Here is a 22,139-nt window from a genome sequence, read left to right as displayed (position 1 = left end):
ATCAAGTTAACAGTAAACATTTGCAAATTATTTATATAAATGTTGTCTTGTATTTAACTTATTACATTACTTTAGCAAAAATTGAATAAAGCAAATGAATTTCCTATATTTACAAAAAAAATTAAATACATAATTTAATTGGCAATCCTGTCAATTAAAAGTATAGATCAATCAACATGTCTATGATGCCGCTAAGGGGCATAAATTGCATTTTCTGCGAGTGCTGTTTACTAAGATAGCACCCATGTGACCAATACAGGAGGTGTTGGAAGCTGTCGCTGCGCTCGCTGCTGCAAATGATGTTGGGCAGACTGCAGCCGAAGCTGCCACAGTTACTCTGGGGACTTAAAATGTCGCCTTAGTTCATGCAGCCTTTTGAAATTGGAAGTGTATAATTGAAGTGTTTGCATGGAGCGATTTGATATATTTTCTTCACCTAAGAGCTCCCAATAAATCGCCATTCACATTTATCATAATGTTTGTGGGTTTTTTTTTTGTTTTTTTTTTTATATAGGAAAATGCGAGACCAAAGAAATGTTTTATTACCTTTTACTGGAAGTAATGTGTTATCCTCATGTACTTTAAAACCAATGTAACATGCATATTGACTTTTAGTATGGAACACTAAAATGGGCAGCAGTGTGGAGTAGTGGTTAACACTATACATAGTTTATATGTACGGCTCTGGAAAAAATTAAGAGACCACTGCGAAATTATCAGTTTCTCTGGTTTTACTATTTATAGGTATGTGTTTGGGTAAAATGAACATTTTTGTTTTATTCTATAAACTACTGACAACATTTCTGCCAAATTCCAAATAAAAATATTGTCATTTAGAGCATTTATTTGCAGAAAATGACAACTGGTCAAAATAACAAAAAAGATGCAGTGTTGTCAGACTTCGAATAATGCAAAGAAAATAAGTTCATATTCATTTTTAAACAACACAATACTAATGTTTTAACTTAGGAAGAGTTCAGAAATCAGTATTTGGTGGAATAACCCTGATTTTCAAGCACAGCTTTCATGCATCTTGGCATGCTCTCCACCAGTCTTTCACATTGATGTTGGGTGACTTAATGCCACTCCTGGCGCAAAAATTCAAGCAGCTCGGCTTTGTTTGATGGCTTGTGACCATTCATCTTCCTCTTGATCACATTCCAGAGGTTTTCAATGGGGTTCAGGTCTGGAGATTGGGCTGGCCATGACAGGGTCTTGATCTGGTGGTGACAAGCCAAGAGCTCAGCTCAGCGATCTCTTTTCCGTATGGAAATCAAAATAGTATTTCTGTACCATGCCATTGAATAGACATTAGGAACCAAAAAATCAGTGTCCGATTCCCTACGTGCCACTTCTGATGGTGCACGAATCGGAGTCTCATTCCCTGATAACCGGCGCATATTTAAAATGTTTGCAGTCAAGTCACACATTTCCTGATTTCCACACAATTGTCTGATTCAGTCGTCTTTGTGATGCAATAAAGAGAACATTTGGAGCTTCTATTACAAAATACAGTACTAAAGTTTAATAAGGCTAACAATGTTTTTTACTAAAAATGCTGACGAAAAACAGAGCAAAAGTGCACCCTACGACTGGCAATAAACACAGGTTTAAGTTGCTTTGTATTATTATTTGTTTATGTAGCAGACGCCTTTATCCACTGCCTCATGTTTCACTCCTATGCTGACGACACCCAGCTCTACTTAAAACTCGACCCTGGATGTCCCTCTGCCATGGCCTGGCTCTCAGCTTGCATTCAAGACATCAAGGCCTGGATGTCTGCCAATTTTCTTCAGCTCAACACTAGCAAATCTGAACTCCTTTAGTAGGATCTAAAACTCAACATAAGAATCTCAATTCTTGAGAGTGGATTTTCTTGTTCTTACTGCATCTTGTAAAGCACTTTGTGATGGTGCTCCACTATGAAAGGAACTATATAAAATAAAGATTGATTGATCCAAGGTGACTTACAGAGACTAGGGTGTGTAAAATGTACATCAGCTGCATAGTAACTTACAACAACATCTCACCCGAAAGACAGAGCACGAGGAGGTTAAGTGACTTGCTCAAGGTCACATAGCGAGTGTGCCAGGATGTGAACAGGGGACCTCTTGGTTACAAGCTCTTTTCTTTAACCACCAGACCACACAGCCTCCTATATATCAGTCAGTGCAGAGGCCCAGGTATTGGAATGAACAACTGCCCTTGCAATTGTCTTATGGCACTGTACCCTGGGGATAACATTGTAAATTTGCAGGGTAAAAACGTGTATGTTAAGGTATTATTTGGTGGGAGAGGAATGAGGTGCCGGTGGGCTGTAATGTGTGTCCATGTTTTTCTCATGTCTCTGACAACTGGGGGCCCACCAAAAAGTAGCCAAATTGTGTTTATTAAACCAGCCAAAAACCGCACATACATTTAAGATTTAATATATATTACAAAAACATAAATAAAGTACCAGCTAACTTGGGAAAATGTGGCCTGGACTTACACAGACTCTTCATCATACATGACAGAGAGGGACATTAAACTAATCATAAACCAGAACTGCTATGTATTCCATATGTAAAGTGTGTATACTGAGAATTTTTTTTCCTGCGATTTTTAGATGTTTCAATTAAAAACTTTTTTTTTTTTTTTTACCGATGTTACCGATCTTTTAATATTTGTAAAATAAACTCCAAAGAATTCCCAAGATTTTTTTTAAAGATAAAAACTCAGTATTTGTAATGTCCAAATGTAGCACTTTTAAGACAGTTTAAAGGCAACTACTGTTTAAAGGGATAGTGTGGACAGGGCCTAAGTCTTATCCTTCACCGTACTAAATGTATCCACTTCAACAGGATAATCACGAATCTGATTTGGTACACTGCAACCAGGATTAGCTGGTGTACTAATTTTAGTCCAATCAAATTAACTAAACCTGCGTAATCCACTAGTTAGACACATCAAGTGGACTAAATTTCGTACATAGTAAAAGTTGGATGGGTTATTTATTAGACAGATGTTATTTAAATATTAAATAAATAAATAAATAATAATGTCGAAAATAAATAAATAAATACATGTCGAAATAAATAAATACATGTCGAATATATACATGTATTTATTTATAATTGTGGCATAAAATATTCCCCGTAGCAGAGCACTAGGTGGCGGTAATATCAATACTTACTGTGGTTTAGCTGCCATTAGTTACATTACATTACATTAACCATACATACACAAGAATTGGGGCAGGATAATGGGCACAGCAGCTTGCGTGTTCAGTATTAAGAGTATATGAATGATATGCCTAATGTATAGGACGTTTGTTCTTATTGCACCTGGCTGTTTAAAAGTACGAGTATTAAATGAAGTGGTGTTGATTCGAAGGTACGGCGCTCAGCTCAGACAGCAGAGCCAGAAATAAACAAATAACACGAGCACGGCAACACACAGAGCCCGCGGAGAGAGGTAGGAAAAACAATACTTTTATACACGCAGTAAAGAGGGCTGCGTTTTGCATGTAATTTACTGTTATACAATTTGTTATTGCTTTTCATCTGCGCTGTTTTTGTTCTATTGTCAGATTACATTGTTAGCCAGGCCTCGACGCCCGCAACTGCACCCGGCTACCTACACAGACACACACGCAGGCCAGTGCAACCGCACGGATTTTCAGGTTCACCAAATGGCGCCGCACCATTCCGCTGTTTGTTGTCTTCCCCCCCCAGCTTAAATTAAAACGGGATATGTAAGTCAGACATAAAGGACGTCCAGACAATATATGTTTGTTTGCATTTTTGTCAAGGTTAAAGCTTCTCAAATAAAACCATTATTTGCCTGCTTCATGGCTATTGTAATTATCCCCCGTTAGCCTAGTTATAGTGATGTAGCAAGTGTCAAATATTAAAACGACTCGACCCAAAATGGGGCGACACGTTTGGAAAACTCAATTTATTTGAGCTTTAAGCGCCTGCTTAAATAATAATTTATTGTACAAAAAACTATTGACATCACTCCTGTGCACATTAAAATGTCATAGCACCACCTGTGTGTAGGCTACAATAAAGTTTATTTTTTGTATTTAAATCAAGTTTTGACTCGCCAGTACTAAAAGCAACTTAATTGCATATTTATGGTAAGGTATGATACCACACCGCTACCAGAACTACATTTCAATGGACTTTGTACTTTTTGGTATGTTGTGTCGAAATACTACTTGTGTGTACACTGCTTCCCAATTGCAAGGAAGGTACTCTTGTGTTACCAGACGTCCTAGGAAAACTGTGATTGTCCCAGTTTTCAGAAACAATAAAATTGTTAAATCGTCCCGGTTTTGCAGTTGTGTCCAGTTTTTATAAGAACACAACTGCAGCAGTATACAAAAATAAATATTAATTATGGGTTACTTCAACAGACATCTGGCAGGTCTGGCAAATGACAGAGAGGCCGGTGCGTTAGTGCTTTCGCTATTGTGTACGTGTAGATTAATCAAATAGAAAAGACTTCAAATGACTTACTATATTAAGAACTCACCGAAAATAATGTAATTAAATATAAATTGAAGGGACTTCCCTCTCAGCAACTTTATTTAAAAAACACCGCGACACACATACACTCATATAAAAATTCCAAATGATGTTCAAGTTTAAAAGTCTTTAACCCTAAAGGTGAAGCGTTGATGAAATGAAACGTAATCTTCCGTTCCTAGCAGCAGTGACGCTGTTCACAGGTTCAGAACCTCGACAATAGCTTTAGGGAGCACTGTGCTGCTTTCTTTTCTGCATACAGTAAATCGAATAAAACGTGATCTTTATAGTTTGATGCCAGACGGATTCCGAGTATTCACGCAACTCTTCCCTGTGCTTGTCTCTGCTCCTTGGCAGATGGCAGATACTGATACAGAGGTGGCACAATGCAGCTTCATTTCGATGAAGCACAGTGAACTTTCAGGCAGTGTTTTGTGCTTTTTCCTGACAATGTGCTTTAGTATAGATAGCCTAAGGAGTAACAGTACAGCACAGACGTCATAAAAAGCCAATGCAAATAATAATAATAATAATAATTATTATTATTATTATTATTATCGCAAAAAAGATTTGAATGAAAACATTTCCTGAGACTGCAGCTTTGTACCGGAATTCAGCTGCTGAATGGCTGCCTGGCGAAAAAAGTAATGTAACCCCTTTGCGATACCAACTAGTTTTGACTACATTCAGGTAGAAGCTTGAAACCTTCCATTGCAGAGAGTATACAGCTATATAGATACTTCAGCCTCAATTGTGTGTTTCTGTTTACCGGAACATCCTCATCAACTTCCACTTGGGAATCGTGATCATGGTGCGAATGAAATGTTAGTAAATGATATCCCTTCTTGATCCTGTGGCAGCTATTCCTGTTATTGAGCAACAATTTGCAGAATTAGGTGATTTAGCATCTAATATGAGTGCCGATCTCAAGGAGAGCCAGCAGCAGGCTGATCCACAGGTCCTCTTTAATATTATTATTTTGCCTGGGCCAGTAGACAGAGCCACACATTTATAACTGCTTATTGTTTGAGGGTAGTCCTTTTATTTAATGAAACAGGAAGTTAGTAGAAAGAAGAGAAAAAAATAGAACAGTAGTAGTGAAGGTAGAAAGTAAGTTAATCTGTATGTTCATCGACATGTCAAGTCTCCCGCATTGGGCGTGAGATTCACACATTAGCATGCTATCTCACGCCCACACACATTCCTAAGATTATCTCACGCATTGTCAGTGCAGTATAGTATATAGTGTGTGTATGTGTGTATATATATATATATATATATATATATATATATATATATAAAGATTTTAAATATTTTTACTCAGGCGCTTTAAGAGACAACAATACAGATCCGGAGCCTCAGGCAGGGGGCTTAACTAAGCTTGTGTACTGTGGTAACCATGGAGACTACGTGTCCACGAAAGGAGAGAGGAGCAACTGTTCAGCCAATTGTATTGCCGTGCGGGTGCTTGCATTTAGCGTTTCAACCAATTTGGCACTAAGCAATAATGTGCAAGGGCGGCGTGCTTGTTTTCAACCCATCAGTGATCGTATCAGCACCAAGCGCTGCAAGTGACAGTATTTACTGTACTTGATGCTTTTGCTAACTGTGATGTCGGATGGCAAACTTTAAAAGTACATTTCTAACTTATAGAACGCCACATTTAAAACAATTGCACATGTGCATAAACTCTAGGTCAGATTTCGCAATATAAACTCTGGGTGAGATTTTGTGCAAAAAGCTGATCCCTATAAGAAAATAGTTTGAACACTAATTTGAAGAAAGTATAATAACGCGTGTTTTTATTCCACACTTCATTAATGCAGTGGTTTCATTTGCATGGTAGTTTCTATACTGTCATTTATAAATTCTGTGACGTGAATAGAAAATACATTTTAATTGAAGCTGCGTATTTGTCCCAATGCTGAACAAAACAATTGTCTTGCATGTTCGGTTTTGCTTCTGCATCATAAACAAAATACAGCTGAATAAGGATTATACCTTTCTACCACAGAATATGTTCTTAAAAATAGCGTGAGAGAAGTGGCTTGTGAACAGTAAGTACACAAGTTTCTTATTATGCATATTATTTAAGTTAAAGCTGCCAATTTTCCTGGGAAAATATAAATCAAATTCTGTTTTTACATAGCATGTGCCTGCAAACTGTACCTTATTACTGTATTACTGAGGGTTAAATGTTAATTAATTTAGCTGATTGAAGTGTTTCATATGCAATATTAAACCAAGGACCAAGGACCAAAGATGAGAGTCCCTGTCTTATGCAGTGACCTAACATACCACCTGGAAAGTCTGTCTTTGGCCTTGAATCTCTCTTTGGGGCTGTGAATCTCACTCTTTAGGACAGCCAACCCTTGCATATAAAAGCCTGTTAATATTACCTTGGATATTACCTCCTAAATGTCTGCAATAATAACATATTAGGCTACTGAAATAAATAAGCAAACCCATTGTACACTGTATTCCAAATATGTCTGTAGGTCTCCTGCGGTGTATATTTACAGCAAACAGTAAAACTGTTCATATCATCTTCTTCGTATGTAGCCGAGTAATTTACGTTGACAAATCTTGAGGTGTAGTAATCAGGGGTGTGCAATTTGTATCGCCCGATGCCCCGGATAACAAGATTTGTGTGAGGGACAACAAGTTTACTGTTTAGAAGAATTTACAAATATCCGAATATTCAAACAAATATTTTTTTACATGTATTCGGATACAAAAATCAGATGTTCATATTCGCTACAAATGACAAAAATACCTTGCACTTATTTACCATGTCAGCAGAATTTGCATGACAGTTTTCAAAAAACAGCAAATGAAAAAGAGCTCTGTGTGTATGTGAGATTAATATAGTGCGTGGCTAAATATGTGAACCAGGTCTGCAATACCCAACTTCCTGAAAATGTTGTGTAGTGATTTTAATATATACTGTAGGCTATATCAAGGCTCGAGGTTACCGTATATTTGGTAGCATGTTGCTACCCAAAACACCTCATTTGCTACTAGTTTTTTTATGCAGTAGAATTTTTCTGATACCTTACGCTGCAGTATATGACCGACCCTGAGTGAACACGTACATAATTACCAGTATTAGTTTTTTTTAAACACGTACATTATTAGTATCTTTCATAAAGCGGGAGACCATTGCTAATGGAGCGTACATTAAAGACAGGAAAATCACACAATGTTTACAAACAGTTTAAATGATTTCTTTACCATTTTAAATGGGAAGTGTAAGTACAGTACCCCACAGAAGGTGTGTGTTTATCAGAAAAAACCTACGTGTTCCAATAGTGTATTTCAATTGGTTTGATTATGGTTTGTACATAGGCTCAAAACAGCTTATTAGCAGAAACAGTTTATGCGAAAACAAAAGTGTTATCTGTCCCGAGGTCACAGCTGCACTCTAAGTTCTGAAAAGCCAGTCGCTCCCTACAAGGCCAGGGCAATACATAGGCAAAAATCCTTACATTGGGGTGGGTTTAAAGTATTCAGAATGAATTAATGACAGATCCAAGTCAGGAAGGAGGGACTTTTTTTTTTTAGTAGGTTTTATTTTTTAATGGGAAAGGGGTGGTCAACATTGTAGGACCATAAGAGTATTAAAAGAGTTAAACTTGGTTGTAATTACCTAGCATTAGAAATAAAGTTGAGGAGTTTGTAACAGTGTAGCTTGGAAAGAAATATACCCCTGCTCACCACAGTAACATAGTAACATCCCAAATTCTTGAGCCTGGAATAGCCTCTGAATGAATAAGGATGCATCTGGTTCTCAAGGTCGGATGTTGCAAAGAGAATAATTGAAATTGAGGGAGAAGCTGTTCTTTGTTCCATTGAGTTTTAGAGTCAGGAAAAGGAAAGAGCAGACATAACATCTTGAGCTGCAACGCTGCTTATAAACATCAAGCAGTGAATAAGTCAGAGAAGAGGGAGCATGCTTTAAACATTTATCAAGTCAGGAAAGACGAGAGCAGCGGACAACAGCCTAACCGATTCAGCTCCTCGCCATGTTCAACAGGAACACCCCAGAATGTGGTTAAAATTGTGAGAAACTTAAATAATACAGAAGGGACGGAAAGAGAACTGGACCGCCATCGAAGAAAGAGGAAAGGTCCTATATACTGCAAGTTGTCCTCTGACGCAAGTGGAACCACAGACGTTGAATCATACCCTGCTTTGACTCTGCAAGACAAAAATGGAGTATTCCCAGTTCAGCTGAAAGATGTAACAGAATCTATATGTAGTAATGTAATGCATATATAAGCAGAGAGTAACAGTTTTAAAGTAACAGGGTGTGGCCATGAGTCCCTGTACTGCAAAAAAATAATATAATAATTGAAGCGATCTACTTAATTGAAATTGGTGCTAGAATAAACATAGAATCAATAAGAACAAATATAATGGGTGCTAAGTTTAGGTGCCGTGAATTCTAATTAAGGGATACAATAGAACCTCATTTATCTGCACCCCGTTCATCTGCGACTTCAATTATCCGTGGCTCCCAACGAGTTTGATTTCTGAAATACTGTACATTATTGTCAATGTAGACGTTAATGTCCGCAATGCACATGCACACAAAGACATATGCGTCAGTCTAAAACCTGTCGAGTAGACGCGAAGACAGCAGTGCTACAGATGCAAGATTAATTTCTTGGTATGAACAGCAATAGGATGCCGATTCTGTAAAATTAGTTCTCCTGGGGCAGTTACTTAAAGCCCAGCAAACCTATTTTGCCTCACTGAAACAAAAGACTACGATGGACTTTCTCAAGGTTCAAAAGAATGACTTGCAGCAGTGAATTGTTTAAAAAAGCTGTTACGAAAAAAAACAAAACACTTCTGTTGGTATTTTGTTCAAATGTAAGATAAAATTACACAGCAGGCTTGTTTATTTAGTTTTAAAGTAAAAACTATTATTGTATTTTGTTTGAAATCCCAGAAAACTAGCTTAGCTACCATTATTTAATATTAAGGCGAGGAATAAATGGTGATAATACCTTGTGATATTTATAGCTGCTAGACATACATGATTTAGTTTGTAGGAAAATTGTGAGCTCTGATGGGCTCTTTATTAATTAATTTATTATTAATTTTTTTAGGTAACAGAAAAAACTTAGGGAAAAGGGGTTGGAGGTGTGTCACATTTTGAAAAGATTTTGCCAGGAGTAACACTGTCAAAGTAAACTCATTTTAAAACATTTGTCTGTCTTTGTAATATATTGCATACATTTAAAGTAAGCACTCATTTGGTTTACATTACTAGTTACTGTATTTTATTCATGCATTTTCGTCACACGCAATGACACCTCCATTTATCTGCAGATTTCATACATCAGTGAACTTGTTGGCCCAAGCACGCGGATAAACCGAGTTCTGCTGTTTGTGTGTATACAGTATATATATATTAATTACACAGCAGGCTTGTTTATTTAGTTTTAAAGTAAAAACTATTATTGTATTTTGTTTGAAATCCAAGAAAACTAGCTTAGCTACCAGCTGGCTCTTTGAGCTAAAATATATATATATACATATATATAATTAAACAAAAGATTGCTAACAACTGATTGCGATTTCGTAATATCCTGTTAATTAGAATTTATTGAGTTTGTATTTAAGTAATTGTCCTGACATTATATTTTCAAACAGTTCTCTTATTTACATGTTTTATTCATGCTATTTGAGTATATAAATGACACATTGAAGCTGAAATATTAATTGAATAGTATCCATTGCTAAACTCAATGTACCGATTATTTTGAGACTAATTAACTTTCTTTTGTACTGTATTACTGAACTCGCTTTGATAAAGTTTACAGACTATATAACATCATTTATTTCCTTGATAATTCTTCCTACAACAACCATTTCCAGCGTTTTTCTAGTGTTCATTGGCTATACACCAGTTTTGTTTTTTTGGTTGGGGGGGGGGGGGGGGGGTTGTTCTCGTTGTTCTCGTTTTTAATTATACTATTATGTTTCACATATTTAAGTTTTGTATCCATGGCAAATTAACATGTTTGTGCTGTATAGAAATAAAGATGGAGAAAATGATGCCATGTCTTTAATGTGAACCTTCAGTGGAGGATCCTGCTAGTATAGTACTTGCAGTGTGATTGTAACGTGATTCACGCAAGCTCACGCTACCACCACATTGCTTCCCTGCAGCTTTTACTGCCCCCTACTCTCATGCTGCCCTCACATTACAGACTATAATTGTGTTGAATGGATGTCGGGTGATTATATATATATATATAATTTATTTATTATTTTTTTAGCCATGTTTATCACACAGAAATGTCTAATAAACAATGACATCATCACTTGCGCAGAAATCCACCGAGCACCAACTGCAGTTGTTTTAGAGCAGTTTTAATACACACACACACACACAGTAAGTAACTGAACTGAATTAATAAGAGAACTTGCTGCTTACTCTGAACAGGAATGACTAGTGTGGTTGTCTTTGCTTTTTGCAACTGAACTGTGTGTGTACTTAAACTGTATTAAGAGCAAAAGGTGAATTGACAACCGCATTCAGGCTGTGTGTGTAGCTGCACAATATCTTTAAACATTCCCTTTCGTACCATCAACAGGTGAAGAAACCCGCTTATCTTGACCCAATGGAGGAATCCGAAGTTGAAACGGTTCAGATTAAAGAGGAAGTCCTTGATCCTGAGTATACAGAATCGCCATCCATTGAGGATGAGGACGGGTCCCCGTGCCAGGGCTGCAGCCAGGAATTAGAGGACCTTTCTGAACCAGAGTCAGCCTGTATTGAGGATGATTTGGAAAACCCTCACGCCGTGTTAGAAAGACACATGTCTGCGAACACCAGCAGCACAGGTACAGTGAAAAAAAATACTATAGCTGTATTGGATAAAGCAATGTTGCAGTCTTTGTGTCTAGACTAGTCCTTCAAGTCCAACTTCATCTCAGTGTCTTGTCTACTTATGGCTGCATTGTTAGCCAAACTGTTTATTGTAATTTATGTTTTAAAATATAAAAAGCTGAGGAAGATTGACATAACATTTATAGATTTTTATTTTTTTTGGTATAAAATATGCAGTAATTCTTTAGTCCATGGTACTGTAGGCTTACATTTTCTCATTAATCTTAACAGTAGTGTTTCAACAAATCAACAAGTTTCATGACATAAATCCAACTGAGCTATTACAAAGAATATTAGATAAAGTAATGTCTAAACTATCATGAAAAGTGAGTAATTGTTAAGCATTAACTTAACTTTTTCTTTCTTTCTTTCTTTCTTTCTTTCTTTCTTTCTTTTTCTCTAATGCAGTAAATCTGGACCAGGAATCTGGTCAATACCCCCACTGTGGCACCTCCTGCAGGGGACAGCAGGCACTTGAAAAGCACATGATGCTGAAACACCAATGCGACTCACTGAAACAAGAGAGAACAGACAAAACTAGAAACCCCCTAATACAATGCAAAGTAGATGTGGCATTGCCCATTGTGAGCACCACGCTCCTGCCTTCTGTCTGCGTTGTCCAATCCCAATCAATGGAGAACTTCCAGGCTTTCCATCACTGTCCGGATTGCCGCAAGAGCTTCATCTGCCTAGACAGCTTCGAAGAACACCAGAGGATGCTGCGCGAGCACAGTCAGAGCTTTAGTGAGATCACCGAAACGGGAGAGACCAGGTATCACTGTATTAAATGTACCCAGAGTTTCAAACACAAAGGAGCTCTTAAAGTCCACCATCGCATTCATACAGGCACCACCTCGTACGCCTGCACTCCATGTGGGAAGCGTTTCAGTCAGTTTGGGTCCTTAAAACTGCATCTGAAAAGTCATGAAAGGGCAGCCCCCTATCACTGTACAGGGTGTGGAAAGAGTTTCAGACAGTCACGGACTCTTAAGAAACATCAGGAGATTCATGCAGTTGAGGCTTGCTACCACTGTTCGGAGTGTGGGAAGAGTTTCAGGGATCTGAAGAGCCTCCACGACCATGAACGTGTCCACGCAGGAGGCACCCTCTATATCTGTACTGACTGTGGCAAGAGTTTCAGGCAGTCTGGGAACCTGCAGAGGCACCAGCGAATCCACACGGGCGAGACACCGTATCACTGCACTGAGTGCGAGAAGAGCTTCAGTCAGCTGGGCTCCCTCAAGCTGCACCAGCGAAGTCACACTGGAGAGACCCCTTATTGGTGCAGCTTCTGTGAGAAGAGCTTTAGTCAGCTGGAGAATCTGAAAAGGCACCAACGCACCCACACAGGCGAGACCCCGTACCACTGCACGGAGTGTGGCAAGAGCTTCAGCCAGCTGGGCAACCTCAAAGCGCATCTGAGGATCCACACAGGAGAGACTCCGTTCCGATGCCCCGAGTGTGGCAAGAGCTTCAAGAACAAGGGGAACCTCAAGGCACACCAGCGCATTCACACGGGAGAGACCCCCTTTCACTGCTCTGAGTGTGGCAAGAATTTTGGATGGTTAGCTGCCTTGAAAACCCATCAGAGAACCCACACTGGAGAGAGGCCATATCACTGTGCTGCCTGCGGAGAGAGCTTCACATACTCCTACAAGCTGAAGACGCACTCTTGCCAGGTTTGAAAGAGAGTGGACCTGATGAGCACCTAAATCTTGTTCTTTTAAGATCACATGGAAACTTGCACTAGTCCTGCACCCAGTCCTGGGTTGAAAAACCTTGCTTGTTTTTGGTATGTTATTAAAATGACCAGATGACCAGTTTAAACAATCATATCCCTGAACCAATCACACTCATAGGAGTTCTTCAAGCAGCTGTAGTTTAATATATAATTACAATTAATTTAGCATCTAATACCTGCTCATTTAAATATACTTATGTCAAGGTAGTTCTGAAACCCTTGGTGTAGGATTAGTGCAAGTTGTAAGCACTGTCACAATGTTCACATGTTACATATTTTAATAAATGAGGTGAATATATCTTTAAATATCTCAACAAGTCCAAACAGACCATCACTGTCAGTGTATGAAGTCTGTTTCTCAAATGTTGCCTTCAGAGTGTTAAAAGTAAAACAAATGTAGCAGTGGAACAGTTTATTTTTACTATACAAAAAATCAGGTTGAATCCCAGAATACAGCTTTGTACCAAGAAGGCAATATCTAAAATATCTCATCTGGAACCCAAGTATGCCAAGTAGTATGATAGTTGGAAGTCTGTGCCAACCAAGGCCACTGGCACATTTAGCATGAAAATGAAAAACCTTTCTATGCTTTGCATAAAAAAAAAACCTCCCAGGAAAAAAACAAAACAGTGAATAAAACCGCATGCCCAATGGTACTCGAGGCACAGTGGTGCTCGAGGCCAGGCAGTGGCATAGTAGGAACTTAGGTTGACCATTGTTTCATTTTTTTTTTTTTTTTAATTGGGTTTGGAGGACATCAGGGGCAAAAATGAAAGCTATTAAAATGAATTTCTGGCACTCAGTTCCACAGGGACAGTGACAACACTGTTTTAAGAATGATTTTGGTTTTGTAAATAGCACAAACTAAAGAGTCTCCAAGGCAAACAAAATAAAGACATTATAAATGTCAGAACTCTGGAAAACCTTTTTTTAAAAAAAATAGCTGAAGCCCAATGTTGCCCCCCATCCCAATAGTTGTTATTCAGCACTGTAAAAAGGGGTTTTGTTACCTGCTATGTCAATTGTGGGCATCCGCTGAATGATCAGAGAGAGACAGAGGAATGCAATTGAAAACGGCACACAGACGTCCAGGTTTTATTTACAAGTTGCAGTAAAAGGTGCCTGCCACCAGGATACCAGCTATGATAACCCTAGTGCAGGAGAACATACACAAACACAGTGTAATAAATAGAAAAAAGTCTAGAAATACTGGGGAAAAACACAGCTAGAAAATAAAAGTTCACCACACAGTTGGCTTTTGCGCTGCTCCCACTAAAACAGTGAATTTACATCCCCTAAGCTTTTCCCTATTCTAATAACTAGAACCCTGGTTAAACACACTGTGGTCACATATTTGGTTCACTCACCCTGGATGTACACACAGGCTTCAAAGCTTGATGGAACAAAAGAACAAAACTGGCTTTCCATCTCCTTTTTAAACTATGTGCCTGTGGCTTAATTGACCATCAATCAATCAATCAAGTTCCAGCCACATTCCACACATGGATTTGGCAGGAATGGGATTTAAGTCCCTGCCATATCTAGCACACTTATTGTCAATATTTTTTAACTATATATAGGCTTGCTACTATTATTATTATTATTATTATTATTATTATTATTTTTTTTTTTTTTTGCCAAATCGACAATTAATAGACATTTATTTTAGAAAGAATTTACCGTTTTTTTCTATCTTTATTTTTCAACTTTTATGCTTTTAAAAAGAAAATACTTTTTATGCCATTTTCTCATTTAGCGAAACCCCTTTATCGTATTCAACATGCAACAAAACTATGGTACCAACATTCTAATTGAAGTAATGTTTGGTCACAGTGGAGCTATACCTTGTAAAGAAAGATCCTACACAAATTTTAAAAAATGATCAAATAAACCATAAATGTAGCATATAAAAGTGTATTACACAGACTTTTATAGCATACATTTACGAGTAAAAATAATATGCACAGAAAAGAAACATTAGATAGTTGAACAGAACTAACTTGCACTTATTATTCGGAGTCTGAGGTCCACCCCTCTCCTGCTTCAGCACAGCTGGACTCAGAGTCACTGGAAGGCAAGGCAGACGGGCCCGCTTCGTCCTGCCATGGAGACTTCAGCCGTCAGTTAGGGGATTGTGCACAATACTCATTTAAGTGTTTTCCTCTTGCACACCAAACTAATAACTGTCACCATATTCCTATAGCAAAAGCTTACCTACACCATAACCCGTTAATTTAAAAGTAGGCGCTTTGAATGACAGGCGCTGTAGCTGGCAAATGAAAGTGCACAGTCGGTGCAGGTCTTGATGATTGACAGTCATTTAAACAAATGAGAGCATTCTAGCGCTGCTTCAGTCAACGAGATCTGTCAGCACAGGATGAAATGACTGACACTGAAACTACAGTAGCCTACTAAGGGACCACTGAGATGACTGACAGCAACCCCTAGCCATTCAGAGCAGAACGGAGACGGGACAGACAGCAAGTATAAAAACTACAAACTACATAAACGAGATGATTTATAAATGATTATTTTTGGTAATAAAATAAAAAATTGCAAGTGGTTTTACCGACGTTTATCCTATGTAAATTTATTTGTTGAACTCGACGTTTAACAAGCTTTACAGATTAAAATAAAAAAGTAGCAAGCCTATTTATATATAAAGCAACCAAACAATACATTATTTACATTACATTACACCAAACATTATAGCAGGTGCCACAAGGCCTTTTTATCGTCATGAGAGGTATCAAAAGGGTGGGCTTTGCACTGCCTAGATCTTGTGTCATTGACAGTGCTTTTGCAGCCATGAGCTGAGGTACTTTTTTGGTTCAAATAGTGCAGTGGGGGGTCCATTCAAATTAATCATTATCAAACTGGCAATATTTGGCACAGACAGCTGCTGTCTAAAACCTTTTTCACACTCAGCAGCGCTACATGGAAAAGCCTGCATACAGAGCAGAAGAGATTTCAAGTCCTCAGGTTCACTGTTAGGGTTTTCTGCATAGTCTCGCATTCCATTACTAGCTTGTTCTGTACTCAAACAGAAGCGTCTGCACTGTCTTCTCACTTGTCCCCCACCATGGAGAATGCTTGGATTTGATGGCCATCTACTTGAATCCAAGATGCTGAGATCTGCGAAGATGTCCTCGCCACATGAAAGGTGCTTTTCCATATTGTTAACAGGACTCTGAAGAAGCTGCCCAACATTAATACAATTTAACTTTAGCTTCAGAGTTATTAATCTGAATTCTCCCAAGTCTTTGGCTTTCAAAGCCTCCTCATATTTGTCCCTTGGCGAGTCCTGGAAGGAGGCTAACACATTTAGTCTGTTTCACTAAATGTTTAGCCCTGGGAAAGGTCCTAGAATGAGCCTGAACCTCCTGAGACAAATTAGCCAGCTCGTAGAGCACATACATCAGGACTAGGTCACAGGAATTCAGGACTTGCTAAACTCCTATACGTTTACCTTTCCTTGCTGTTTCAGAAGAAGCATTTTCAAAATGCTTATAAAAGGGCCCCAAATGACACCCATACAGCTCGTACAGTCCAACAACTACTAGCCACTCAGTGTACATCCAAGATTCGTCCAATGTGTAGGATTTGGGACCCTACTTCTGCTGCTGCTTCATTGAGCTCATGTTCATTTTTGATTGACTGGCTGTAAATATTATGGAGCTTTTCCATAAAGACTGAAATGGTTGACAGTGGTGACCTCATCAATAGCAACTGTGCCACGTGAAGAGTTTTGGGTGTTTCAAACACAATCTTCTCACACAATCTCACACCAGAGTTCCTGCCTAGCATAACACTGCCCCATCAGATACAACTGTAATGCAGTTTTCTTGAAGATAACTGTAAGTGAATCCAGCATTCCATAAACATTCAAGGAGTGCTGAAATAATACCCTCAGCTCTCTGATTTTCAACTTCCACAAGGTCAAAGAACATCAATATATGACCCTCAACAAATGCTTTGAGTGACTGTCATGGCAGTTTTTCTGCTGATAGTGCTAGCCTCATCAATTAGCACAGCCAACTTACATGAAGATAAGGCACATCTCCATTGCAATATGATTGACAATGCCTGTTGAACTGTATTGTTTATTTAAAATGTTTCCCATGTTTACTCTATTGAGTTCCTGTAACATTTTCTGTGCTATACCTTGAGCTTTGGAATCCACATGCTTCTTAATTTTAATCCTGAGGGACGACAATTTTATCTCTCTACTTTCATTGCAAGATGCTTCAACATGATAGTTGCACCACTCATTAGAAAGAGATATGCCTTGTTATTTCCAGACACCAGTTGTATTGGCAGCACTGCAGTCCAGACAACATATAAGGCAAAAGGATTCACTTTAGAAAATTAACAATTATCTAAAGTCCAGAGCTGTACCCTGTTGAAATAAACCTACAGTTAAAATCTTCATTGTCTCTTCAAGTGTAAGAAACAGGGTACAGTTCATATAATATAAGCAAACAGGTACAGATCAATTTATTACCACCTGCGTTTCATGTGATAGAGGACATTTTATAAAGGGGGTGAATTTATTTTGTGGCTGGGGGGCGAGTTTGTTTCTTGAGGGGAGACTCCGTTTCAGAATAGATTCACCGGGGGGGCGGGTTACAGAGGCGTACCTTTTCCGTGACACCGGCCCTGTTTCTTGAGGATTTATGATCGAGTTGGCATGGTTTATTCACAACACACGCTAAACTAGCAGCGACACAAGTATCACCTAACTCAGTCTTTTGTACTGTGAAAATGTACCTCATACCAGACCATCTTTTTAAAATAAACACTAAAGTTATACAATCTTTTTCAACTATGATAATCCATAAAATCCATGTTGTCAGTATCCACTGCACAATGGCTGTGCATTCAGCAAACCAACAGCTATTCTGCATTGAGACTAACACAAGGCTCATTTGTCAGAATAATTGGACACCAGTGACTGGGATTGCTGACACACACAACAAACGCATGTTAGCTTTTTATAAAATATCAAACGCAGTGCTTAACACTTTGTATAATATATATATATATATATTTGAAGGTTTGATCATTTACTCAACTCTGTCTTGTGAATTCACAATATTAACGCGTACCCACCAAGCTTTATGTCCTTGCAGTCCAACCAGGGGTACTTCACCTTAAATTCTTCCCACTTTTTCTGGTTCCAAATATCAGGCCGCAAGTTTAGATCAGGAGCTGATGTCTCCGGCGTCTGAAATTGAGGGTCGTTTCCAATCCACCAATTCGCAACCGCCAAATCTGCTTTCAGAATCTTCAGACTCCAAACTGGTACTTACTGAAGACTCAGAGACTTTTCTTTCCAAAAAATGAAAGAATGTTTGAGGCTTCATTTTTTAACAAATAAAAACGATTTTTTAAAAATCAAGACCAATAAAAACAATGTTGTATAAACAAAATAAATGAACTCTTGACTGTAGGCCAGAAGTGCAGCAAATGATTGTTGATAAACATGTTAGCTAAATCGGTCATTCATTAGCCAGTCATTAGTGTGCCTGTTTCTTTGAACTAGAATGATCTCTACTGGATATAGGCGTATTTGAGGGGTAGTATTCTTACAGTAAGTTTAATGGTCTACTAGTAGACTATTTAATGAGAGACATTGGGACAGATCTAGCAAGGCTATAATTGGCAGTGCAATAATATATATATATATATATATATATATATATATATATATATATATATATATATATATATATATACACAGTGCCTTACAAAGGTATTCAGACCCCTGACCAATTCTCTCATATTACTGAATTACAAATGGTAAACTGAAATTTCGTTCTGTTTGATATTTTATTTTAAAACACTGAAACTCAAAATCAATTATTGTAAGGTGACATTGGTTTTGGTTGGGAAATATTTTAAGAAAAATAAAAAACTGAAATATCTTGCTTGCATAAGTATTCAACCCCCACACATTAATATTTGGTAGAGCCACCTTTCGCTGCAATAACAGCTTTAAGTCTTTTGGGGTAAGTATGTACCAGCTTTGCACACAGTGTCGGAGTGATTTTGGCCCATTCTTCTTGGCAGATTTGCTCCAGGTTGTTCAGGTTGGTTGGATGACGCTTGTGGACCGCAATTTTCAAATAGTGCCACAGATTCTCAATGGGATTGAGATCAAGACTTTGACTGGGCCACTGTAGGCCACTTTTTGTTCTTGAGCCACTCCAATGTTGCTTTGGCCTTGCCTGCTGAAAGGTGAATTTCCTCCCAAGCTGCAGTTTTTTAGCGGACTGAAGCAGGTTCTCTTGCAGTATTTCCCTGTATTTTGCTCCATCCATTCTTCCTTCAATTTTAACAAGATGCCCAGTTCCTGCTGATATGAATGCCACCACCATACTTCACTGTAGGGATGGTGTGTCTTGAGGCATGGGCAGTGTTAGGTTTGCACCACACATAGCGCTTTGAGTTTTGGCCAAAAAGCTCTATCTTGGTCTCATCTGACCACAAAACCTTTTCCCACATCGCAGCTGGGTCACTCTCATGCTTTCTGGCAAACTCCAGACGTGCTTTCAGATGGTACTTTTTGAGTAACGGCTTCTTTCTTGCCACCCTCCCATACAGGCCAGTGTTATGCAGAGCTCTTGATATGGTTGACTGGTGCACCATTACTCCACTCCCAGCCACTGAACTCTGTAGCTCCTTCAAAGTGATTGTTGGCCTCTCTGTGGCTTCTCTCACAAGTCTCCTTCTTGTTTGAGTGCTGAGTTTTGAGGAATGGCCATTTCTTGGCAGTGCCTGGGTGGTGTGATGCAGCTTCCACTTCCTGATTATTGATCCAGCTGTGCTCACTGGGATATCCAAACACTTGGATATTATTATGTACCCTTTGCCTAATCTATGCATTTGTATTACTTTATCTCTAACTTCAGTAGGATGCTCTTTGGTCTTAATTTTCCTTCAGATTCACAGCCTGACCAATGATCCTTCAACAGTGGGGTTTTTATCCAGAAAATGTAACAGCAACTTTAATGGTTCACAGGTGGAGGCCAATGGTAAGGTAATTTTGTCCTCGTTAGGGCAATTTCTTTCATCGGTGTAAACTGGGAGCTTCCACAGCACAGGGGTTGAATACTTATGCAAGCAAGATATTTCAGTTTTTTATTTTTCTTAAAAATATTTCCCAACATAAAACCAATGTCACCTTACAATAATTGATTTTGAGTTTCAGTGTTTTAAAATAAAATATCAAACAGAACAAAATTTCAATGTACCATTTGTAATTCAGTAATATGAGAGAATTGGTCAGGGGTCTGAATACTTTTGCAAGGCACTATATATATATATATATATATATATATATATATATATATATATATATATGCAATTAATGTTACAAAACAGCTTAACTGATTTGTTTAGAAAATATATGTTAATATACAATTGTTAAAATTGTGACATCCCGTATTGAGAGAGAGAACTTGATGGCAAGGGGATATTATAATAAGTGTTCTGAGTAGGGACGAGTTCTTAAATACTAAAAGAAACTGAAATTAAATGAAAAATGTCTGAAAAATGTTTGTCTATGAATTTTAGTTTCTTTTAGGATTTCTTATATTCAACACTGTTGAGTGTTTAATAGGAAGGGACGAGTACTTTGATTTGTAAGAAACATGTTATACTGACTTATGTGAAACACTCATACCAGTGCTAGTAACCACATGAACATTACTATATTTTGGATGTCTAATGATTACCACTTACAGTACTCAATTTGTATCTTCTTTTTATATCCAAAATACTGTAACAGTTCAATTTAGTTGGTTAGTAAATTAATTTTTATGTGTATATATATATATATATATATATATATATATATATATATATATATATATAGCTTATTAATAATAATAATAATAATAATAATAAAATAATAATAATATGGGGAAATTATAATAATCTGGCAAATGCAGTATGTGTTTTGTATTAAAATTGCTTTAGCTTGTTAAGAAATGGGGAATTTGAACAGACATGTTTGAGCAGATACTTCAAAACATTTTTGATTGTTAAACCATGTTGCTGATTTAATGAGTCCTGTAATGTTTGTATTTTTAGAGTAGATACTGAACACTGCAGTATGTAAGTATGCAGTGGTGTATTGTCGCTAACCCTTGTACAGTAAAAAGTATAGCAGTACTGTAATTGTATCTCTCTGTGCGCATATTACATTTCTGGTGTGCAGTATTCAAGACTTAATCCCTGTTCGCAATAAAGTGTCTTAATCACACATTTCTGCCTAAGGTTATGTTTCGTAAAGCAAACTGTTAATGCAAATAGCATTTGAACAGTAAAAACAGACACTACCCCAGACATACAAGGGGGTAGTAAAACCCATTTACCTGCTGCATCAAAATACTTGGTTTCCTCTTCCACTTCCAAAAAGAATGAAAAAATGTTAATGGTCTAATACTAGCTAGAAACTACTCCTGTCTAAACAACAAACAACATGATTTGCACTTGCTTCCAAATGGAGAGAGGCACTGGAATACACAAAGCAATATTGGCTATTGTTTGAGCAAGATCTTGCCCAATTAGCAGGTAATATTTTTTGATTGGAGTTTAAAATGCCAAGTTTCTATTGGTTTCACGTGTTACTTCTGAAACAACAAAAAACTGTAAAACAGCCACTTTCTCCTAAACCAAGAGCTTACAGCTATGGTAAGCCATCACAAGCATTTCCACTTTAAACCCACACAATACAAACCTCTATCCAATACAAATACAACTTGGTACTCATACACTTCAGAAGGCTCTAGCGCCTAGCCCATACAGTTGTATACTTGTAGTTTTACCTTATAATTCTGATTGAGTGTTTTAAAGATATGGTTGATTGGACTTAAATATATTGGTGAAAATGTTGTTTTTCAGCCATTAGTCATACACAGAATTTGATACGTCGCCAACAAAAAAAAGGGGGAATGAAAAACAAACAGAA

At 37.8% G+C, this 22,139-nt stretch overlaps 1 protein-coding gene across 2 annotated transcripts; it reads left to right on the top strand.

Annotated features, from left to right (window-relative positions):
• The first annotated feature begins 3,182 nt into the window (after positions 1–3,182).
• Positions 3,183–13,917, top strand: LOC117431365 (zinc finger protein 501-like). Of its 2 annotated transcripts, XM_034052218.3 has the most exons (4): positions 3,183–3,456; positions 3,572–3,736; positions 11,126–11,375; positions 11,830–13,917. In XM_034052218.3, the coding sequence occupies exons 3-4, from the start codon at positions 11,153–11,155 to the stop codon at positions 13,104–13,106; spliced, it is 1,500 nt and encodes a 499-aa protein (XP_033908109.2). In that variant the 5' UTR covers positions 3,183–3,456; positions 3,572–3,736; positions 11,126–11,152; the 3' UTR covers positions 13,107–13,917. The 2 variants fall into 2 exon arrangements, with proteins under 2 accessions (XP_033908109.2, XP_033908108.2); XM_034052217.3 differs by lacking the exon at positions 3,572–3,736.
• The last annotated feature ends 8,222 nt before the right edge of the window (positions 13,918–22,139 follow it).

The sequence above is a fragment of the Acipenser ruthenus genome, chromosome 22, assembly GCF_902713425.1.
Source record: "Acipenser ruthenus chromosome 22, fAciRut3.2 maternal haplotype, whole genome shotgun sequence".
NCBI classification, from domain to species: Eukaryota; Metazoa; Chordata; class Actinopteri; order Acipenseriformes; family Acipenseridae; genus Acipenser; species Acipenser ruthenus.
Note: the sequence above shows the minus strand (reverse complement) of the source record. Positions and strands in the feature narration are given on the sequence as shown.

Excerpts from the sequence above, each read along its gene's own strand:
- LOC117431365 (XM_034052217.3), top strand. The coding sequence starts at position 11,153 with ATGGAGGAATCCGAAGTTGAAACGGTTCAGATTAAAGAGGAAGTCCTT. Across the intron at positions 11,376-11,829 it reads TGCGAACACCAGCAGCACAG|TAAATCTGGACCAGGAATCT; the intron begins GTACAGTGAAAA and ends TCTCTAATGCAG.